We start from the raw sequence: 23,989 nt of genomic DNA, 5'->3' as shown, positions 1-23,989 counted from the left end.
GGTTTCATCTTTAAAGTCATATTTGTTAATGAAAAAGTACTTTCCAAAGATAGTGCTTTATCTTTGACTTTTTTTCCTTAATGTATTAATACTTTGCTATTAAATGTAGTCTGAAATATAAGATGTAAGATTTTTTGAGTTTTTTACTTTCCTCAGTTACTTAGATTTCTTCTTTATAAACGTAGTATTAGAAAAAAATAATGATAGTTGCTGAAGAATTTGGATTTACTTTACCAGAGTAAATCTGTGTATTACAAAATCCTGGAATGGTTGTGCTCCATTGCTTCAGGTTTCTTTGCCATTTCGTCATGACCCCTTTTATATAGGTTTCTCAGTTGGTCTACTCTACATTTATCCAAGTCATTCTCAACACAATCTACAGTTGCAGAGCTTTTTGGAAGTTCAGTCAGTGAACCCAGCGATGTTTTTATAATTGACCATCATAGGTCTGTTTTACCATGGCTACTTTTGCCTGTTTGTGGGTTATGGAAAGGCCAAATTTATCAGTCATTGACAGTCCAGTAAAGAGCAGCCTTCTGTGTTCCTCACTGCTTCCCTGGCAGCAGCCAGGAGGCTCATCAGGCATCTCAGCTTCAGAGGCACTTCCAAAATTTGAACATGGCTATTCTTAAATTTGAATTATTTGTCTAAAATCATAGCTTCAGCTATGCTGAAGCCTTTGCTGCTTTGGCAGAGCTGGGCAGGCCTCAGAGTGATAAGAGAAAAGGCTGCCCTGAGTTCCAGAGCAGGTGGGGGCTACAGCTGTGAACAGAGCCCAGTCTTTATTGAATTGAATCACTTTATTTCTGTGGGAAAAAGACAGCTGTCCAAATCAGGTATTTGTGTTGCTGGACAAAATACAGCAGGATTGACTCTGAGAGCTTATTTCGCTGGATGATTATGTTAGCCCTAATGGAGCAAATTCCCTCAGTTTTCTCTTTGTTGCCACTTTTGAGAGCATCTGGAAGAGCAGCCTCACTTCTTCAGAGGTAAGCCCTCAGGAAAATAATCTTGTCTGACCAAACAGTCCATAGAAATGATTTTTGAGAAGCTGCTTCTGTTCCAAGACCATTCTTCCCTTTTAGGCAGAACTATTCATAGGAAGACAGAGTAAATCAAGTATTTATTTATTTATTTATTTAAAATTTCCACTCATTCTCATGAAGCAGATAAAAATAAAAAGGCCAGTAGGTTTGTACAAAAACTTCAGGAATAATGTCCTGTTACAAAGATCTGAAGGAAATCTTTACCCATATGTCTCATTGTGTTACCTTGCAACCTACCTAGAGAAGTGGTAGACAGCTGCAATAGAATCCAGTATAAAAGGCTGAAATTAAATTCCTTGAAGTGGTTTCAATAACAATGATAGTGCTGGGTGAACTGGGTGCCTGTTGAGCCCAACAGCATATCCTTACTGCCAGTGGCACAGACTTCCAGGAAGAAAATGGAAACGAGAGCTCTGGAGTGATTATCACAGCTTCTAGGAATTGAGGCTTAGACAAAACCATCATCAAAGGAAATCCTGTTTCATATTTAAGATTTGTCCTTGGCACCTCATTCGGAAAGGGCTCTTTTTCAAAGGCTTTTAATATGCAAGTTTAAGACAGAGAGCCCTCCTGGCCCCCTGTACCAGTTGTTACTGTTTGATGTAGTTTGATTTATTTATCTTCTGAGAGTCTTATCACTGGGATTGTCTCAGTTGTAACAGGAAGAATAAGCATCTCTTGGTACATTTAGATACAGAGTTAAAATACATATACCAACCCTAAATTCTGTCTTATATTGCAGTTTTGCAAGATTATAAAGAACAGTCTTGCTGCTGCAGAAAATTCCATCCTTTGGAATATTTATTCCTGTAGAATTTAATCTCCAGTTAAATTAGTTTGTTATAATTTTAATTTATTTCTAAGGTAGGAGTTTTCGATAAACCCTTCATTCTCTAAACACAGTTGAGAAGGACCTCCCAAACAACCTCTCTAAACATTCATAAGAATAGTTGTAGGAAGCCAAGCCCTGTGGGGTGTGTGGTGAGGGAAGGAAGGAAAGATTCTATTTATATTTTTTTTTTTTCAATTTAAAATACATTAATTCTTTTAAGAATCCTCTTTAATCCTGCAGTTTCACTATTGTATCTTCTTCTAGCCCTTTCTACTGTCAGCTGTTTGTGGTGGGGAGTGTGCATTTACTTTGGACCTTGCATAGTGCATTTAAGTAGTTTCAATGTGTCTCCAAAACTCTTAAGAGTATTTTTTTGCATCATCCTTCAGAGTTTTGTGGGCGTTTTTTTTGCCTGCTTTTAAATTTAACTTCAAAAGGACTGTTCTTTGGTTTAGTTTCTATTGTTTCTGTGAGGAAATTGAGTGCACAATGATCATTGCTTCAGAGTATTTTTCAGAACTCTTTGGAACAGGTTTTGTGCATCACTCAGGATCCAATTAAGAACTTCACCCTTAAGTAGCTTGAATAGCTAATCCACAAAGCACGCACTGGAGGATGTATTTCAAGGTTCAGTTTGAGGACCATATTTGTGAAGGGAATGCTTTTCCTTTCTCTTACTGTGGAGTTTGTTAAAAAATTATCAAAACTCATTATAGTTTAAAAGTCTTGTTCTTGATGACAAATATGGGCAAGAGAAAAATTCCAACCACTTGAGCAAATGAAGATAAAATCTAAATAAACTTCTAATAAAAAGAAATATTTGCTAAAGTACGTGAATGTCATAAATACTTGGGTAAAGGTTATGGATCATCAGAAAACAAGATAAACTCAGTCAATTTAAACAAGAACTGTAGCAAAGAAAGCAAAAAAGACTGAGAGATTGAAGAAGTAGTTGTTAATAGCCTGAGTTTTTCAGCTTTTCATGACACAAAAAAATTGATGCACTGAAAGATCTTTAGGCTGCAGATTGAAACACATGGATGATGTTTTCAAACATGGAATACTTGAATGGAGAGACTCATTACATTTTACTGGTAGAAGTCAGATGTAAAAATAGGGTCTAAAGATTTTCTAAAAACAAATAAGATAATCGGGTGTACAGAACTGCATATCACAGTAATGTAGGAAATATTTTTGCTGTAACCTTTTTATTTTTTCTTCTTTTTCTTCTGGGTATCTTCCATAGGCTACAATGACCACATTGCACTTCTCTTTTGATTCAGTACAGCTGCTGTTAATATTCTTTCAAGAGTGTCCTCATTAAACTGTAATCTGTCTCAGTGTTCTGTACCTTAAAGGGATCATTAATATTTCTGGGATATTATGATCTGAATGTATAGAATTTGCTGGCTAAATGAACTTTCAAGTTGTATGGTATATTACAGTGCAACTGTGTAGGCATTGACTGTTAATGAACCCAGCCAAATATCTTAGGAAACAAAAACATATTTAGCTTTATTATAAAGTTAAATGTTGTTGACTTAGTCCCCTCAAATGCAGTTTGTTGCTATTTTTACTTCAGTTTGTCATCATGTTGTTATGGATTTTCAAACAAGCGTATTGCTTCCCGGTCTTCATAACACAAATAGTTCTGATGCTGCAGAGTGCTGAGATTGAGGTTTCAGTTGCAGGTTTTAATTGACCTTGCTTCTCTGTGTCATGTTGTTATGCAATTTTATATATATATATATGTGGGAGTGTATTTATATATCTCTACTATCTCTATAGATAGTTAGGTTAAAAATAGAAATTACATAGTTTTAAATTGTATATTAAAAGTTACATACCTATTTTTAAACTACAGTCACACTGCATTCTTTCCAAGGAAAGCAACTGTCACCTTCCTTTGACATAGACCCCATCATGTTGTTGTCTTCCAGTTCCCCAAACTGGCCATTGAACAACAAAGATTCTGTATAGTGTTATGTTTTAAATATTCAAAAATAAATTCCAGTGATGGATGTTTACAGGAAAGTCTTGGTACTATTGTTTATTTCTGTTTAAGGGATTCATAAAATTTGCATTTGTTGAAATCCCAAAGACAGCACCACTACACACAGAGCAGAGGAGCATATAGATGATTTTGGATAATGGATATGTGGAGTGCAGCAGCTCTCACCTTTTTTTTCTTTTGGTAGTACTTTGTGTCCATCAGGCTCTGGGGGGAGGGAACAGCAATCCTACTGTTCTGTTCTTACTGTAATTTATTTTATATTGACTTGAGCCTAGAATGGCTGAAGAAGAGAGCAATTCCATTTTGTTCACAATTCCCCAAACATTTTTGTAATAAGATTGTTTCATACTCCCAAACACAGCTAACCGTGTTTCACTGTACAAGCCAGGTCTGAGAAATTAATGTGCAGAAAGCTGGGCTCTGCTGCAGAATCTGGAACAGGATGCCCTGCAGAGGAAACAATTTCTCTCTCCTTTCAGCAGTGTCTGGCTTTAATCTGTCTCCTCTCTATACCCTTTGGTTCCTTCTTCCATTTTCTTTACCTGGGCAGTCTGTTCAGAAAGCTCTTCAGATTTCATTTGTCCTTCTGTTAACAGCCTCTTATCTTCTTAGCCAGTGTCCTCATCCAGCTCATCTCTCCCTACCTGGAGCACTGTACTCAGCCTGTTGGGTTTTGCTTTTAGCTCTCATTCTGTAGACTCATTGATCAATTCCTTGCTAAATCAGAGTCTCAGGCTTCTTTCCTGAATTCCTTGTTGAGTTTAAAAATTTGTTTGTTTTCAGAACCAATGTTTCACAGCAGTACCAGCTCTTGGAAAAAAAAGGTTGCTCAGCTCTGCTGGTACATGCTTGACCTGCATGAAGCTTCAGGGAAAGCAGCTAAAACTCTAAGCCCAAGTTGTGTGTGAATAATCTTGTAGCATTGTAGCATGGGAAAAATAGATTTACCAACTTCAACAAATCTGAAATACAGGGCAGCATCTGGAAAATTTCAATCACTTGACCTTGCATTCCCAAAAATGGGATGCGAAAACTGTTGAGGGAAAAATTTGCATAGTTTTTGTATGTTCCCTAGTTTGCTTCCTGCCTTCCCTCCTTTCAGAAAGGGCTGAACTGTTTTTGGCTTAAAACTTGCTTAGAAGATCATTAAGCTCAGCATGCCGTGCTTATTGAAATTCTAAATACCACTGGCTTTGCGAGTCTATGAATATTTCAGACAAGTTTCATTTTTAGCATAAGCACCATCTCTGTCTAGGGCCTCTCATGATTATATTAGATGAGAGTGGATTTGTGTACATTTACAACCAATGAGATCTGTGGAGAACTTTCCTGAAATGGAGTGTGAATTCTGTGTCCATTACTTCCCAAAAGTAGGGCCTCTTGCTTGATTCCTGTTATGCATCCTTCTGGAAATGGTAGCAAACCTAGGTATTAATTTGAGTGATTTTGATGACAGTGATAATGTTTTGAAGGGGATGTTCTAGCAAACTGATATTGTTTTATGTTCTAATATTTCAACTTGTGTTTTTTGTGCATATACTAAGAGAAAAATACATTGTCATGACAGTGCAAAAGAGAACTAACAGTTTATTGCAATTTAGTCCATAAAAGTGAAATGTATACCTTCTGTTTTGGTTTAGTTTTGTTGGAAACTGTGAAATTGATTTGGAGATCAAGAGATACTTCTGCAGAGCTGGTGTGAAAAGTATACAGGTGAAATTCAGTTTTTTCTTTTGATTTTCATATCACTAAATCACTATTCTCTGATGAAATAATCTATAAGAAAGCATCAGTAATTGTGTAGCTTACTAATTTTTCTCATTTGAATAGTATTGATACTGCATTAGAATTTCAGTAATGTTATTTAACAAAAAAAAATCCTTTAAGGATTAAGAATGCAGAATTAGGATCATTGAATTAAGAATTAAGAACGTAGAACAAATATATAACATTTACTATAGGAAAAGATGGAGATAATTTCACATCAAGCTGATGTGATGTCATGTGTCCAAGTGATGTGTCAGTTTATAAAGGCACCACAGAGCTTAAAATTTTATTTCATGTAATATCCAAGCATCAGATAGAATTCCTGGTTTAGATTCAGTTACTATTAGTAGCCTTGCCTTCTGATACTGTTTCTGAGATTTCCTTAACTTTCTGATAACAGATCTCTCCCTAAGGAGCAGAATTGGCTCTTTTGCACATCTTGATATACCAATAAGGATTTACCTGCTTTAGCTCCAGTACCTATGGATTCCACTGTGCTTTGTATATATTTGTTTATATGAAGCTGTAGAAATAATCTACTTCACACTTTTAAGAAATTACCACCAACATGACACTGCATGATATAGATGAATGTAATGAAATTTTAAGCACAACTATTAAGTGCTCATATGAATTTTTTGGGGTTTGGATGACATATAAAGAAATAATTTATGTATATATATATATATATATATATAAAATAATTTCATAAGAAACAATTTAATGAATTAGAAGTATGAGCATTGCCAGCAAATAAATTTTATTTAAAACGTGACTGAAGTCAATTTCATTGTCTTCTTTTCTTCCCTTTTCACAGATCCATGGCACTATGAGGGTTATCCTGGAACCACTAATTGGAGACATGCCTCTAATTGGAGCACTATCCCTTTTTTTCCTTAGGAAACCTGTAAGCACTTTTATCTCCCTTTCCACTTTTTTTAGAGTGCTGATGATGGTAGTTAGGAAATGATGGAGCAAGAATTAATCAGCATAAGGAAAGAGTTTGGGAAGTCACTGCTGTTTGGTTCAACTTTGACAGATAAGGACTGAAAAATTTTATGAATGTTAGCAGGAACCAAGATGGATAATAATTACCTTGGAATTTGGAAGTGTGTTTTGTCAAAGCTGTCAAACTTTTCTTACAAGTCTTTTGGGTAAGGAAAGATCAATAGAAACCATCTAGATAGGCTGTAAATAAAGCTTTTGTTGCTGTTCTCATGATATTCTCTAGGTAAGCATGGTCTAACCTAAAATTTCACAAAATCTGTGCAAGATTGTTAAGAAAACCAATGCCGGTGTTAGCATTAAATTAGGATGGGGAATTACCCACCTACTGTGAAGTTTTTGTCCTACATAGCAAGTGGGCAATTCCCATTACATTTACCAGTGACCCAAATGTGAGAGTGGGTGAAGCACATAGGGAGATGGAATTGGTATTCAAAATGATCACGATAGTAGCAAAAGTGGAAAGCAGAGAGAAGGTCACAGAATTCAGCTGGAAAATGTGCTAGGCCAAAGTGCATGTTTGTGCAGTAATAATAGTGAAACAAAGGTGAGCCAACAAGGTCTTGCTCCTATGAAAATGATACAGACAAACTGGCATGTGTAAACAAGAGTACAGCCCCTCAAATGCTTTCAGTTTTAAACATGGCACTTCAACAAATATTTTTTTATAGAAGCATAAAGGATAACATAATACCTGTTGCACTTGGCTGGTGGAAAATTCTTTGATGTGTATGTGTGTGAGGCAGTTTCAGCAATTTGAAGTTTGGTACCGCTTTTAGTACGTATCCATAAGAGCTTAACAGAAAATGTGAACAAAGTGGAAATTCTTATGCTCCACAGATCTTTAAAGAAATTGTTTCCATTTCTTACTTGAAAGTATATTTTCCATTGGAAGCGCATTCCTTGAATATGTTCTTATTAAACATTAAAACTTACTATGTCAAGGTCTAACAGTTTCAGACTGGCAGGTCACAAATTACAAGCATATGGGGTTAGACACTTTGAAACATCTCAAATTGATCATCTTGGTTTCATCAGCAGTTTGAAACTCTGAAAAGTTGATCTAGGCTTGGGTAATAAGAGTGAATTCTTCAACAGCTTTAGGAGGTATGTTGTTACTTTCTTCAATGAAATAACATTCTTGTGATGCAGTTCTTTTGAGCAAATGTCTCATGATAAATTTTTGCTACCATGCTGAAAAGATAGGTTTGGTTTTAGGTGTTTATATTATGGCCTAGAAAAAACTTCTGTCACTTGTGTGATTTATGTGGCTTGTTTCATCTGTCTAGAGAAACCATGTGTGCTTGGGTAGGGGAATGGAGACTTAAATCTTAGTAAAACAGGCAAGAATTTGGAATTTTTTTGTGCCCAAGTTAGTCAGTGTTTTTGTAAAAGTGAATTAGTTCATGCAAGACTGATAAAACATCGTTGCTCTTATTTGGAAATAGTTGAGGAAGTCCATTGGGATGAACCAACTCTGGATTTCTTTGGAATGAGCCTAAACACTAGGAGATGTCTCCTTAAGTTTCACCTAATTTTTAATCTCTGGTTGAGCAGTGAATGTAGGACAACTGTTAATCTTCATGTTTATCCTAATAAAGTAAGCATGGCCCTGAGAAGGATTGACTGCTGTCTTGTGCTGGTTTGCACTGTGTAATTGTTAGCATACTCTCTGATATTGTTTTGCTATTTAATCCTTTCCTAAACAATTTCCATACTCAGTACAGTCCCTAGCTCATTCCAGCCCTAGCTCAATAAACAAGTTAAATGCAAACATTCTGGGTTAGAGGAGCAGGGAGAAAAGTGTAGCTGTGAGGATGGAGGCATTGTCTTTTTTTTTCCTACAGGAATAACGTTTCTCTGTTGTCTAGATGTGGTTTGTGTTGTCTCCCTCAGTTCTGTTTTGTACAGTCCTTCTGCAGACACAATCCTGACACACTCTGTGCTGGAGCCATGACCTAACCCAGTATGTCTGGATTGCTGCCCTGGGGTACCTCCTGCAGATGCTTCTGTTTGGTGCCTTCTGGGGGAGAGGTAGGAAAGCTGGCAGTGGTAGGGAGGGGAGATCAGCAGCAGGAATCCTTAGAAGCAGTCAGTTCTTGGCCCCTGCTCTGCTTCCCAGCATCCTGCTCTGGTAGGAGGTATCCAAACCTTCCACTTCTGGTACTCCCAGAACCTTCTCGTGTAGATTTTAACTCTGGTACCTGTACCCACTCTTTAATAAGTGTGATGCTTCTGCAAAGTGCTTAACTAGGACAATTTGCACCTGAGAGAAGAAACTGAAAACATACTGAGTGAAACACCTCTCATTTGGGGTCAGTTTCTGAACTTTGGGTAATATTTTGTCTGTAGTAATTTTGTCTTTTGTCCTACCCCCCTGACACTTTATTAGTGGGACAAAAAAAGGATGGGAAGTAGAGTGGAGTATCAGCTTGGACTAAGAAGTCAAGCCCTCCCCAAAAGTATTCAGTTACAAAAATGTTTAAAAGTGTTTTTCACTCTCCTTTCATTTAAAAATTAAGATAGTGGTCAAGGTCTGAGCAAACCTAAGAGTGAATGGTTCAAAAAATAATCCAGGCTAGCCCATGTCTTTGACCGTTATCCATGGCTGTTCAGCTTTTTCTAAGCAGACTTCTCTCCCCACAACAGTGTGTTTTCTCAGTGTTTATTTTTCTATCTTCTGCAGAAAAATGTAAAATAATGCTTATTATAGCAAGAACCAAATTCTTTTCTCTTACTAGAGAGCAAGTGGCTGCAGCCAAAGAAAGCGTTTCTTAAATATTTTTGTTAGAAGAGAAGAGGAATTAGCTGGCAGCTGGCATTAGATTTTGTTCTCATATTTTCCAGTCTAAAGTAACTGGCAACAATTCCTCTTGCTCTGTATCATCTGTTTGCTGGACTTAATGACTATATAAGGCAACATGGCCTATGAGTTTACAAGTCTCATATTTCTGAGTAATACATAAAGTTTTTGATCTTTCAAGAGTTCTTACATCTTATGAAACTTCCTATATACTGTATTTTGTTGTTGTTATTGTCAAGAAGGTTCTAAAATTTTCATCAGCTCATAAAGTAAGTCCAAATATGTAGGAAATTTCAACAGAGGGAAATAATGTGCATTCTAATGTTTGAAGTAGTCTTTTAAATCTGAGTGTCCATGCTTAGAGAGATGGTAGCACTGGATTAACAGTCAAGATTTGTGAGGTTCTTTGCATATTTCACTATAATAATATTATGTATATTTACCAGATAGTTGGTTCTCAAAGTTTTAGTTACCATTTTACTTTTAGCACAAATCAGTGCATAGTTATTTTGATTATAGTTCAGTTATAGTAGTTTATATGGCTTATAGTTGTACTGTAGATGGGTAATTTTCAAAAGCTTGTTTAGTGGCACACTCAGAATTGAGGGTGTGTACTAACCCAGCCTTTCTCTCTTAATAAAAGCCAAAACCCTCCCAATAAGACAAACACATAAAAATGCTATTGTTCTAAAAAGAACAATGGCTGGAAAAAACAGCATGTCTTCCAGGAAAAATGGGCAGCTCTTCCAAAGCTCTCATTTTCAGATTCACAGTTTTGCCTTCCATTTGCTGACTTGAGTACTACTCTCCTACTCACTTTACAGATTAGTTCTGTCCTGTAGTTTTGATTAATTTTTATATAGGTTTAATTTCATTTAATATTGTCTGCCTTTGTAAAACTGGCTGGATGGGGCTTTCAAAATTATAAGTCCTGATGAAAATTAGGCTTAAAAAGGAATTCTTACAGCCATAATGAGTCCCAGTGAAATGGCTGGAAATAAACAGTGGTTATGTAGAATGTAGAGAATGCTTTTTGAAAATATGGGCCTGTCAGATTTGTGGAATAAATCTGGATAAATGCTGATGCACAGTTACTGTTAGAATAATATTTGTTGAGAATTGGTCTTTTTGCTTATGAAGAGAATGATTTGCACTGCTACTCAGCATACGTATAATTTGCCATAACTTACATTTTTCCTCAGTGATTTTAGATTTTGGTATCTTATGGGATGTTTTAAGGGTGATCACAGTTGCTGTTTCCACAGTACTTTATTCTTTTCTCCCTGTGCCCTCCCATTCAATGTTATCACCACCAGTGTTGAAACTTCTGCTGCTGGAGGAAGCTGGCTAAGGGACGTGAGCTGGGAGGATATTAAGCACCATAAGAAGTGCCCAGGTTCCTGTCCTTCAGATGTATTTTACTTGCCTGAGCCAGCTCAGGAAAGTCAGGAAAGTGTGAAGACTGGTGTGAGGGTGTGAACCAAAATGCAGGCTGGTAGAAGGGTAGGAAGGAGTAGAGAAGGTGGAGAGAATTGGCTTGAATGAAATTGTGAGTAGCTGACACTGGAGAACAGCAGGTGCACTGGATTTGTGCAAAGTCAGCTGTGATCCTTCTTCTGGTCACTTCAGCTCACTTGCTGCCTGCTGTGTCTTCTACTTCCTCAAGTACACATCTCACCTCTAGCAGTTGTCTCATTTAAGTCTTCAGAAAGTTACAACTGAGAAGCTTTTAAACAGCATTTCTGTGCAGAGATATGCTGTGTTTCCTATAGCAACCAGTGGGAATACTACAGCACCTACTCTCTGTAGTATTGTTTGGGAGGTTCCATTTATTATGTATTTCCTGGGAGATACACTGGATAATGTTACATATTAAATTATTACAACAATGCCAGCACTTCAGTATTGTGGGTGGTGATGGGCTTTGCTCTACTAACAAATAAATTGTACCATGTTTCTGTATGGCCATTCACAAGTAACAGTAAGAGGGCAAGTCAGTCCCCTCCTTGTAATACATTCCTGAGGGGAATCACACCTTATCCCATGGAATTGTATCCTTGTAGCCTGTAGTAGAGCTTAAGTTTTCCTACAAAAGTCTTACACTTCCATAACTTGTTTAGCAGGAAGTTGTTAATCAGCATTTTAAAACTCTGTGGCTTCTCTTCTGATAATTAGTATTGCTTATGCCAGCCAAAACAAACCACAAGGTTGACAGTGTTTAGAGGCTGCTTTTTGTACTTCTGTGAACTTGATTTATGGCCCTCTATATTCTGCATTCCAGTATGTATTTTTCTCTTTGTAAGGGTTTCTAGTCTTGAGAACACCCAGTGTGTATAGAGATGCTCGTTATAGTCTGTCTTCTCTTTTTGGCTGAAAGGGTTTATTTACTAATTTATTTTTTTTAACCTCTTCCAATGTATGTGTTGCATTAGTCCTCAGTACAGAGCTTTGTTAAGATGTGAATTTCTTGGTTTTCAGGGAGATAACAAAATTTGTTTTCACTTTTCTGAGCAGAGGAAGAATTGTAAGAAGTTTGAGTAACAAGACACACAGGCTACTTCATTGGAAAGTATAACTGGTGTCTGGAATCCTGCCTTTGTCCAGGGAGCTGCTTGGTAGAGTCTGCAAGGCACATCACCTCTCTCAGTTGCAGTGTGTTGTGGAAAGACACCATCGTTTCTGCCTTCTGGCAGAATTTCATTTAGTGACAAATCCTGCACACAGTTTTTCCAGTGCCCTGTTAGTTCTGCTGCAGAGAACCAGCTGGCATTCTCTGAATTTAGCTAAACTAAGAGAATTATGCATTGCTTAAAGTGGTGACAGAGGAGGAAATGATATTGTTAAGCTATTTTTTAAATATGGAAAGTTTTTAGATTCGGTGCTTCATAGAAGATTCATCAGCTGGCAGCCCTTTGGTCCTTTTTTTTCCATAGAACTCTTCAGTTAGTTACGATGGCAGCATTGCTGTAACTTCTGTCAGAACCACACTTTGGGGGGTCCAGTTCTTCTCCATGGTAGTGCCCAAAACATAGAATGAAACTGTTGTTTGACTGGACTGTGGCTGGGGGCTCCCTCCTGCTTATGAAGACATTCTTTGCCTCCTTTCTTCTCATTCTGCTGTGTGTGTTTCTGATGTCAGTGTTATTTCAATACTTTTGCAGATACAAGGATTTTTTTTTTACAAGTTGTCTTTTGGAAAACTCTTCTTAAGTTGCAAACAGTGTATCTGTTGCTGATCTGATTATGTTTGGAAACCAAGTGCAGACTTGAAACACCAAGGAAGGATGGGGTGATGGCAGGGGGAGATAGAACACTAAAAAAAAACATAAGAGGAGAAAACAAAAAAAAAGAGGAGAAAACAAAATTTCTCCCTAATACCTGTAGACTGAAATCAGAGTATGTGTTACTGCTGGGTGCTCCTGGTAGAACAGGAAATGAAGCTCTGTGGTGGGCAAATGCAACAAACTTTATCTGTGAGGAGAACTTACCTTCAAAGCCCAAACAGTGAGAGCTTGATTATGCCAGGAGTTTGAAGGCTCAGATTCCTTCCAAAACATTTATTGGCTTAAGATTTATTTGCAAAGCTTTTCTAATAATCCTGTGAAGTGCTTAGCTGTAGTAATGTTTTTCAATTTCTGAGCTTCTGCTTCAAATGGATGAGGATTTGTCTTTAACATTTCTGAAATTGGTCTTTATCTTTATTCCTGTACATTAAGTGGATAAAGAGAATTTCTGATATTATATGTACTAATTGCATTTCTTGTCTAAATGACAGCTCTTAGGTTTTTGGTATAGTTGTTTTTCCATGCTTCATGCTGTAAGGACTGTTGATGGCATGAATAGGTAATCTTGTTTTTTAGCAGAGGTGGGTAAGAATCAAAATATTGACAGTGAGGTTGTACCATAGGCCCTGCCTGTGTTTCATGTGCTGTGTTGCAACCTTCCGAAATGCTTTTTAGTCACATCAATGGGAAGTGTCACTTCTCAGTGGCATCTCTTAGGTTGTTCTTGGTATTCTTTTGGGCTGTGGCAGTTAATACAGAAACCACTGTGATAAATGTTTCTGTACAGTGCAAGAGATGTTTCTCAATGTTGAATTTCAACATCCGTTGTGTTGCTCAATGCATTTATTCAGTGAAGTCTGTTTAGGAGACAGTGCAGGACTTTGCTGTGTTAACTGCTGTATGCAATACACTGAACAAAATATGAAAACAAAAGGAAATGCAAATATCTTCTCATTTGCCATTTAATCTGAAAACATCATTATGTAAAACTGTTAAATACAGGATGCAGGTGTGAATACCTGCTGGATAGGGACCATTTTGGGGGATGTTTATGGTGTGCATTTGCTTCTATTTTGCCTATGAATAAAGAATAAACAACACATAATAGACTGGATTCTTTGTCTTAAAACAGCATAAAATTACTTCTTCTAGAAGCTTGGTAGACTGCATAGATTTTTAAAATGTCTCATGATGTACAGTCAAAACTTGTGATCAGATCAAGAGAATTACTCTGAATACTCAAATTGTGGTTAGTCTTACCAGCTACTACCAAGCTAGTTGTTTGCTATATTACTTAAACATCTGTGGGTTTTCATGATTGAGGAAGTAGTATAAAACTGAAATTATTTACAATAAATTGGTCTTTACATCCTGGTTCAATTATTTATTTCTTAAGTATTTTTTTTTCCAGATTTAAGATGAGAAAGAGATTTGAGTACTAATAATTTGCACTATTAATTTTCAGAGAAGAATATACTGAAATTATCTTAGTTTTCCTGAATGTAAATATTTTGTGTTCTAGCTCATAGTTTGTTTTTGTAGAACTGTACAACTAAAGCTTACATACCAATGTGAAAGAACCCATTTTATAACAAATATTTTTCAACAAGGGGTTTTTTACATTTGGAAATTAAAAACCTTATAGCTTTAAATAGGTAATCATGTAGGAAGAAAAATGACAGCACCTCATAAAAAAAAAAATAAAAATAAATAAATATTGTTCAGTATACAGTGTAGATTGTAGCCAAGAATTTATTCTCTTCTGAAAGGTATTACTGCCATTTAGCCTTGGTAGTATTCCATAAATAGACAAACATTAACCTTTTCTCTATAAAATAATCCTGCTAGTACTCTAATAGAAAGTGGGCAAAACTAATTGTAAATGAGGTATTTTAAAAAAATACATTGAATGCAAAATGGTCCTGCAGCCAGTGATAGCTTTGTGCTTTCATCTAAAGAAGGAATCAGTAAAGAAAGGTAATAATCTCTGTAGAACTACTGAAGAATATTTTCCCTCTAGACTCTTATAGTCTGGTTTCATGCATAACAAATGTATATGATCAGGTAGATGGCTTAGTCTGAATTTAGTTTCCCTCACATAGCATGGCTCTCTGTAGAGAGAGGGACATCTGAAACAGGATGTCTGACTTTCTCGAGAAACTACTGGGTGCAATTATTCCATGATGGGGAAAGATGCAAATTTTCTGCCACAAGGAAGATGAGTCCTACGCCATCTACAGATTTGCAGTTGTGGAACAGATTTGGGGCCAGTGTAGCAGAGGAGGGCCTGGGAGTGTTCAAGCCAGCGGGGCCTGAACTGCACTGAAGCACCAGGATAAAGGGGGAAGTGGTCACTACTGAGAGATTCCTGGCCCCATGTGCCATCCTGATCTGTTTTCTCATGAGTTTTGTGCTTGCCTGGACCTTGGCATGTTGTCAACTGTTAAAGCTGGTCTGGCCCTCAGACTGTTACCCACTGCTGCTCTCCTGTGTGGGGATCAACACCACTTCCAGGGGAGATCTGGAAAGCATGAAATGTGACTCCAGCATGGCTCTGGAGGCAGCTCAGGGGCACAGGGGCTCAAGTGGTGAACTCAGTCCTGCTGGTAAGGTTGAAGAGACAAGACAGCAAGACACTGACTGGGAGTAGCCAGGAGGGAGTAATGAACAGGAAATCATGGTTAACCAAGACAGTGAACTTTGTGATTAGAAGGCTGGCTCGGTGGATGAGGGAAGAATTATGGACACAGCTTTTCTGGACTTCACTAAAGCTTTTGACGCTCTTCTGCAATATCCTCTTAGGTAAACTACTAAGTACAGAGTAAATTAATGGACAGGTTGGTTGAAAAGTGGCTGAACTCTTCAGTCTCAGTGAGTTGTTGTCAGCAACATGAAGTTTAGCTGGAGGACAGTCAGTAGTGGTTTTCCCCAGGGCCAACAGAAATCCATGGCTGTCCTGGATGGTGGGACAGGGTGTGCTCTCAGCAAGTTTGCTTGCTTAAAAATGGAAGGAGTTCTTGATACACCTGATAGTTGTACTGCTATTTAGAGGGACCTTGACAAGCTGGAGAAATGTGCCAACAGGAATCTCATGAAGTTCAGCAAATGGAAATGTAAATTCTTGTGCCTAGAAGCGAGTAACCCTGTCTCCCAGGACAGGCTGGGGGCTGACTGGCTGGAATGCAGCTTTGCTGAAAAAGATACAGGCTGTTCAGTTGGATAGAAAGGGGAAGAGAAGTCATAAATATGCAGTTATGGCAAAGATGGCCAACAGCATCCGGGGCTGCATTAGGAGAAGTGTTGCCATCTGGTTGAGGAAGATTTTTCCTTTCTCCACAGCACTGGTGAGGCATATCTGGATTGCAGTGTGGGGTTCCCCAGTACAACCAAGACAGGGGCATGCTGGAATAAGTCCAGTGAAGTGCCACAAAGATAATGAAGGTACTGGGCATCTCTCATGACATCATGCTCCAGTCCCTTAGTGATCATCATGACACCCAGGATAGCCTGAGCCGTGTTTGTGGCAGGGGCATGGCGCTAGCTCATGTAGATTCTTGCAGTGCGTCACATGACATGAGTTGACTTTTGTTCTGGAATATCTGGTTATTGCATCTTGTTTTTTCCATTGAAAGAATAATGATTTTCTTTTTTCCTGATTAATTGTTTTTTACAGGTAGTCCTGGTAATATTGTTCATAGGTAACATTGTTGAAATATTTGCCACCATTACAAAAGTAATGAGTGACAATTCTCCTTCTATGAGTAAATCTCTTATGTGTTAATTTTACTGGAAGTATTCATAAAGGAAATCATTAATTAAACTGTTAATAGATCCTTTGTAAAAAAATGGTATGTTCTCTTTTTAAAAAAGAAAGTGAAGGGAGGGTAATGATTCCTGTCTGTGAAAATATACATTTGTTCTTGTAGAGATTTGTTTTATTGTTTTAGCTTAGCTGAACCACCACAATTAGTTGCTTAACTGAGGAATATCAAAATCCTTTTCTCATGCAGTTATACTTAGATTGAGTGAGTTGGATTTGGAAACATGATGTGACTGGGTGGATTTAGATTTGTTTGTTGCTTAAATATCCTATTAACTTCTGTGAAGTTAATAGAAATCATTCAATGAAGAGAGAACTAATGGAACTCAGGTGTGTTGGTTTTGTTGTCTGGAATTCAAATATTATAAGATCAAAAAAGAATGTTAGTTTTTAATGCCAGCAGTCCTGAAACAGAATGGGTACCTTTATACAGCATAATATTCTGCAGCGATTTTCAATGAAGAAAGTATGCATGAACTAGCAATGAGTTATCCCTTTTAATTATTTCTAAGGATTTTTTCACTTTGATACTTAATCCTGTTGGTATCTTTCTTCTTTCACAGTGATAGAATGAGCTTGCATCTTGAAAACAGCCTCTTATGTTTGCAAGTTGTTATCACATCTTCCTTCCACCTTCTTAATCCAAATTCTTCATTCTTTCTGTTGGTTATGATGTCTTCTCTTGTTTTCCTGGTCTCACGTGGGGTTCTTTGTCAGTTTATTATAATTTGCAAATTCATGTTAATGTCTGTTCATCTATAACAGGCTTATGGTGACCCCAGAAATACTTCTCCAGAAAATAGGACCACATTTCATTATTCAGTATGGGTTGTACAGAGTAGACCCTGTGTATCTGTGTATATTGGGGAGCTGTGTATTTATGTGAATGGTGGAAGTGTGGATAAGAGAGTGGTGAAAATTTTTACAGCTTTTAAAAAATGCGTCTAAAAGTTCTTTAAAATGGAAGAGGGTTGATTTTGTTTATTTAAGAAAATCCTGGAAACTGGTTAATTCTCAACTGATCAGAATCCATAACAATTGTGTTTATTTCCTCAGTATTATGAATTCTAAGCTGCTTTTCTTTTTTTTTTTTTTTCTTTTTTTTTTCCCCCCTCCCTCCTCCTCTGTAATTCACAGCTTTTGGAAATTAACTGGACTGGACTGACCAATCTTCTGGATGTTCCAGGACTGAAGTGAGTATACCTAAAGCAGTGTTTGATATATCTGCACCCCAGTAAAGCCCAGAAAATCTCAAGACCAGCTGAATACTTTCTAGGTTAGATGACTCTGAGCAGTTCTCTCTTAATGTAGAGTTACATGAAATTGCTCAATTTGCAGAAGGGAGGGATTTCACCACAAGTCAAAGTTATGCCAAAAGTCTATATAGTAGGTCTTCTTAAAAATCCTATGAAAATACAATTTATAATGTACTTCTTTTAGTGTTCTCAGCCTTTCCAGATTTCCAGAATCTTGTCAATTTCCTATCTGCCGTTTGCTTGCACAGCAGACAGACACAGCTTTCCTTTCGTGCCAGTGGGTTCATGACATCTTGGTTCTTGGCTTTGTATGCCAATTCATCTCTATTTGCTTTTGTAAAGGTAGTTACAAATATCTTAGGACTATTCAAATTAAAAAAAGTTTCTAGTATCTTCAAGTGCTTACTTTTAAAGCTTTCAGTTTATTATGTGGAGATCAATTGGAGTAGCAAAAATACTGACTGTATATAGCTATAAAATAGCCTAGCTTATTTTGAGCTTTTCCTAATACCACATGATAAAATCCCAAATTAAGAAGCATCTATAGAGGTGCAAATCAGGCTGCTTTGAATCATTACAAACCTGATAATGTTAAGTCCATGAATATATTCATATTTATCAGGTTTTAATAGTTTCCCAGGGGCTTTTTAATTGGGAGACAATGGCAAAGGAGATAATGGTGGATCTGATACGCACATGGATTTTGTGACTACCCCTTTTATTAGATCCCATACTGTGAAGAGTTGGCTGACTCCAGACTTATTTTTCACTGTTTCAAAATCAGTTTGAATTTAGGTATTAAATTAATCCCTTAGTAATCACTTGCATGACTGAAGTGGGTTTTGCTTTCCTTAGACACGTGAAGCTATTGCATGGAATCCCAGCTGAACAGTTTGAAATTAGAACTTGCATTAAGTAGGTTAATGGCTGCAAGAATTGCACATGTTCGAAGTCTCTGAGGAAAGAGGTTTTCTTGATGAGTGACAGAAAATGGCTTCCATTACTCCTGAGCAATAATTCGCTCTTCTGATATAACATGACTGAATTTACATTTAGTACTTAACTTTACTAGACTCCTGAGACTCACATCCTGCTACATATTTGCCTGACTGCAAACACAAAACCTCAGATGTAAACAAAGTCTCGCTAAATATCTCAAGTTTATGGTTTCCAGAGCAACCAAACTTGGCCACATATGCACAAACCAGTGCCATCTAGACGTGGTATAGTTTCTATAGTAACTGTAACTGAGGTGACTCATGCTCTGCCTTGCCAAGAGGTTTCTTTAGTGCTGTATTTGTTTTTCTTACCTGTATAGATAAGTTGTGTATTTTGGTCTGACAACTTGACATATTGTAGTTGTTATAAACAATGATGGACAAGAGATTGCTGCCACCACAGGTACCTTTTTAGTCCGAGGGCTGTTGGCTGCACACTAAACTGCTTATTTGCACTCTGTTTGCAAATGTCTTCTACTAATTGAATTTCAGCATTCGCTGCTGGAAGCTTCCCTGTCAGCTGTTAACAATTTTCACTGCTTTTCCTATATGACTTCACAAGGAGAAGGACACACAAGTAATTCATATTCCATCATTAGTATAGCTTGTGGATAAGTGGAATTAAAATCTCCATGTGAGGAGGAACCAGGCTGTGAGGAGACTCAAGTGCTTTCAGGAGGGGATGTGGATGATAGGAAGATGTTGGGGTTGCTTGAGATACAGTGGAAACACTCTGTGCAGTCAGAAATGTGCTGTCTCTGCAGTATGAATAAAGACAGTGCAGGAAAAAAAGACAGCTGATAAAAATCTAGAAAAATTAAGTTGAACTAAGAAGAGAGCAATACAAAAGAGTAGGCAACTAACAATTACTTTTCTGCAATGAACTTGAGCTTTTGAAGACAGATATGCAACATTGCACACTTCTTTAATTTTTTTGAACTGAAAAAATAGTTGCACATTAAACCATTGAGTAAAGTTCTATGATCTTAGTAAGCTGCTTTTTAATGATGCATCAACGTAAGGGTTTATATTAAGGCATCTTTCTCTGTTGTTTGCAGTGTTTTGTCTCTGTTTTCCATAGATAAGACCACTTACTTTAATAACAAAAAATGCAAAAGATTGTCATTTTTGCCTTGTATTCATGGAGAATACTTCGCATTCGAGAGCACCCCAGCTGGCTCATACTAGATGAGATTTAAACAGCTTGAAAGCATTGTGTTGTTTCAGAATTCATTTAATTCATTAGTTAGTTGCATGCAATCCTCAGTATTCTTTTTCAGCTCCCTATATTTAAAGTTAGGGCATCTGCTAAATTCTAGGAGTCCAGTTTCTCTGTGTAAAACTTGGTGAAACTTCATTAATGCTGCCTCATTTTTCTCAGGTGTTTTTGTGAAATTCAAGTAGTAATGTTGGGATAAAATTGTGAGACTGAAGATTGGAATCAGAGTTGGGGTTTGGTTCTGGCATAAAGGATTGCGAGTTGTCCCAGTGCTTCGGCTGTGTTTCTTTCTCTTATTTAAGGAGATTTGCTGTAGCTCTATTTGAACATTAGTCAATCTCTGAACCTTATGAACCTAAATAAACCTACCTAGTCTAGGTAGGTTTATTTTTGCCTGTGATGCCAAACTCTGTGATCTTAAGGAAATCAGAGTTGAGTAGAGCAGAGCACGGCAGCCTTTTTTTCAAGGCAGCTCTGGTACCATTGCTTTCCTTGCACTGCTTCTTTGCTTTCTGCAGCCTAGGTCAGTTGGTTTTCTCCATTAGTCATCTGTTCTTAAGGGACTGAGCATCTTCTTGCCAAGTAGGGACACTAAAAAAAAGCAGGAATAAAAAAGCTTACCTGATCTCTATACTATAGAGTTTTGTCCTTAGACTTGTATTTTGAAAAGTGTGATTGTTGCTTTTGTAATTGCCATCACCTCAGCTTGGTTTTTCTTTTGCGTTTAATGCTAAGACTGGTTGAGATGTTTATCTTCTATTTTTTTGTCAGCTCTTAAAAAAATAATGAGTTCTATTTTGTTGGCTCATTTCAAAGAGTTTAGCATACATAAATTGAAAGCTAAATGTTTGGCAAAATGAAACTTTAAAGATTGAAAAGCAGTGTGTTAAAATGATGGCTAAATGAAGCTACTCTTCAGATAACATGATTATCTTGTAGTATTTGTCTTTAGAATTGCTGAAACTGAATTTCTGGGGTTCATGTAGAATGAAACGTGATTGCATAAGCTCTGCATGAAGAGGAGGGGAAGGAAGACTCTTTAGGGCAGATGTGAATTAACTCAGGGAAGTGGAGAGGAAACTTTTTTTCCCCTCTAAGCAGTATCCACTGTTTCTTCTCTCTAACCAGAGGCATGCAGAGATCTGTTCATTGATTTTAATGCAGCCTTGGGCTCCTTCTGTTCTTCTTGTTCTGAGTACCATTAAAAAATCAGCTGTGTTCCATTAGGTATTGCAATTATCTGGATTTACAGTGGAAGTGGGCAGCCAAGGGGATGCAGGTTGCAAATCTCTATTGTGAAAATCAGTGTGCATTTCTAACGGGCAAGATTGTATTTAATGATGTTTGGGTTTGATGTAATGGGTTTGTTCTGTTGCCCATCTCTAGCATAATGTTAATTGCTCACCACTGCAGTTTCTTTCCAAATGAAACCGTAACACATACCACGTTTCACTGCAGCTTTTGTGTTTTTATATGCTATCTCCTGAGTCAGAGCTACTCCCAGCTTCAGATTCAGTCTTAGGAAAACTTCACAAGGTCCTTACACACAGGTGCTTCATTCAAAAAATGTTCAAAGTAATCAAACGTTATCTGCATCTTGATTTCACGATGACTGTAAAAAGGGAATCATGGAGTATATTGAGGAGGAGAAATCGCAGCTCCACCAGCTTTAGTGAGAATGCACCTCTGCAGTTCAGAGTATTTCAAGTATTGTAATTACCTCTCTGAACCTCTGTACATCCTCCTGAGACATCCTGGGTACTTGTGTTCTGTGCTCTGCCTTTTTCCTGTGTAGCAGTGTGTATAACCAGTGCTGTTGGTCTGACAATGATTTGTTGTCAGTTCAGACCTGAGCCAGGTGACCTTGTAGCTTAGGAAATCGTTCTCTTTGTGTTTGTGGAGGGGTGTGGGGTTGGGTTTTATGTGAATCATTACCAGTGTGGTTGCACTGCCACTCCCTTTTCACTGAACAAAACCTGTTTTGCTTCCCTAGGCTACATTTTACTCAGCCATGAGCTTGTGTTCTGTGTCTGTGGTTTAAGTGATGGTCCTCCCAGCTCAAGAGGACAGTTGGTTTCATAACAATACAGGAACGGGTAGCCAAACTTCCACGGACAAATGAATCATTATTGAAATGCAAAAGTAAATAAACAGTTCCCATCTGCTTGGTTATGTGCATTACAGGCAAGAGAATTTATGCAATAGCCCTTTACCGAGGCTGGTTTTAAAAGGCAAGGCTGAGGGAGAAATTTGGTGGTGGCAGGGAAATGGGAACTTTGTTTTCATCCCTGTGGTTTCTGCAGTTCGGTGTCAGCTGCTTCCACCTGGTGGCCGTTTGGGTAAAAATCCTTTCTTTTAAGTTTACAAACCAGATGTCTTCTGCTCCCCCAGAAAGGCAAAGATTTCCTCCATTTGGGTTGTTACGCAGCAAAAAGGAATAATTTTTTGAAGTAACTGAGGATTCTTTTCTCCAACAGTGGCTTATCAGATACAATAATATTGGATATAATATCCAATTACTTGGTCCTTCCAAATAGAATTACAGTCCCCCTTGTCAGTGAAGTGCAGATCGCTCAGTTGCGGTTTCCTATACCAAAGGTAAGCAAATTTCTGTTAACTGTAATAATTGGGCATTTAGTTTCTTCTGTAGTAACTGTTTGAGACAATCTGTGTGAATTTTAAAATACAGTTACTGCACTGCTGCAAGTTGCTATGAATTCAATCACTGATAATAACTGATTTAATTTTTAAACAATTTCTATGAAGTTAATGTTTCAAAAGACCACCACGAAATATTTCTTTATTTATTTACTCTGTTTTGTTGGAATCTTAAGCATATTACTTTTAAAATTACTAGATTAGTGTATAGATTAAAAATAAAGTAGCATGTGTTTTATATTATCATGGAAAATTACTGTTAGTGTGCTTCACTAAACTGTTGTTGCTATTTTTTGCTACTCACTTCCAGAAACTTGGTATTTCTTGGTGTAACTGGCATGTTTCTGATGGTTGATGACAGTTTTTCTTTTTGGGAGTCTCTTGAGTGCTAGGTCTGTTGAGTGTGTGGATCATCACTGATATCTTCTATTTACAGTATGTCCAAAATAAGTTTCGTATTAAGGAAATGACAGTGGAAATTATAAAACATCTGTTGTGTAAATTGTGATGACATGGAAGCTTTCAGATTACTATACAAACTCATCTTTTCCTTTTTCAGGGTGTTCTAAGGATACATTTTATTGAAGCTCAGGACCTGGAGGGGAAGGATACTTACCTAAAAGGGATTGTCAAAGGAAAGTCAGATCCTTATGGAATCATCCGTGTGGGCAACCAAATTTTCCAAAGCAAGGTCATCAAAGAAAATCTCAATCCAAAATGGAATGAAGTTTATGAGGTATGGCTGATAAAAACTACCTTGTATGTTCTTTATAGAAAAAACAAAAGAAGACATACCCTCTTTCTTTTGTTAAAGAGGTTATTTTGGGGCTGTCCTTTAAGGAGCTTCTTGATGTCTCCCTCTAGAAACCCAAAGTTCTGTAACAAAACAGAAATTTTTTTTTGGTCTAGGCTTAGCATCAGTAATTCTGAAAAAGCATTGTGGGCTTTTAGAGCCAGCACTGACAAATTTTATCTGAGAACCTCTTAAAATTGCTCTACTCATTAAATTGCAATTTTTAAGAGCATTTTCTCACTGATGTATTTTATTATAGGTACTTCAGCTCTGTTTTACTGTTATTATGCCATTTAACCAAGCTGGTCAGTTTTACTGATAATGCCCTCTCACTGAACTTGCAGGCCTTAGTGTATGAACATCCAGGACAGGAGCTAGAGATTGAGCTCTTTGATGAAGATCCAGATAAAGATGACTTCCTGGGAAGGTAAATTTTTTGGAGAATATGTTTGTAGGTATTGGAAAGAGATTAAATATTGTAATTTTTCTTCAAT

General features: G+C 37.3%; 1 protein-coding gene across 3 annotated transcripts in view; it reads left to right on the top strand.

Annotated features, from left to right (window-relative positions):
* The window catches only part of ESYT2 (extended synaptotagmin 2), an 81,910-nt gene that overhangs the window by 34,261 nt on the left and 23,660 nt on the right, over positions 1–23,989 (top strand). For all 3 annotated transcript variants that reach the window (XM_015619089.3, XM_015619090.3, XM_015619091.3), the window contains exons 5-10: positions 5,533–5,605; positions 6,477–6,566; positions 17,709–17,764; positions 22,522–22,642; positions 23,262–23,438; positions 23,840–23,922. In XM_015619089.3, the coding sequence (XP_015474575.1) occupies positions 5,533–5,605; positions 6,477–6,566; positions 17,709–17,764; positions 22,522–22,642; positions 23,262–23,438; positions 23,840–23,922 (600 nt within the window). The remainder of the gene's footprint in view (positions 1–5,532; positions 5,606–6,476; positions 6,567–17,708; positions 17,765–22,521; positions 22,643–23,261; positions 23,439–23,839; positions 23,923–23,989) is intronic.

This window comes from Parus major, chromosome 2 (assembly GCF_001522545.3).
Source record: "Parus major isolate Abel chromosome 2, Parus_major1.1, whole genome shotgun sequence".
Lineage (NCBI taxonomy): Eukaryota > Metazoa > Chordata > Aves > Passeriformes > Paridae > Parus > Parus major.
This window is presented reverse-complemented; position numbering and strand designations above follow the sequence as displayed.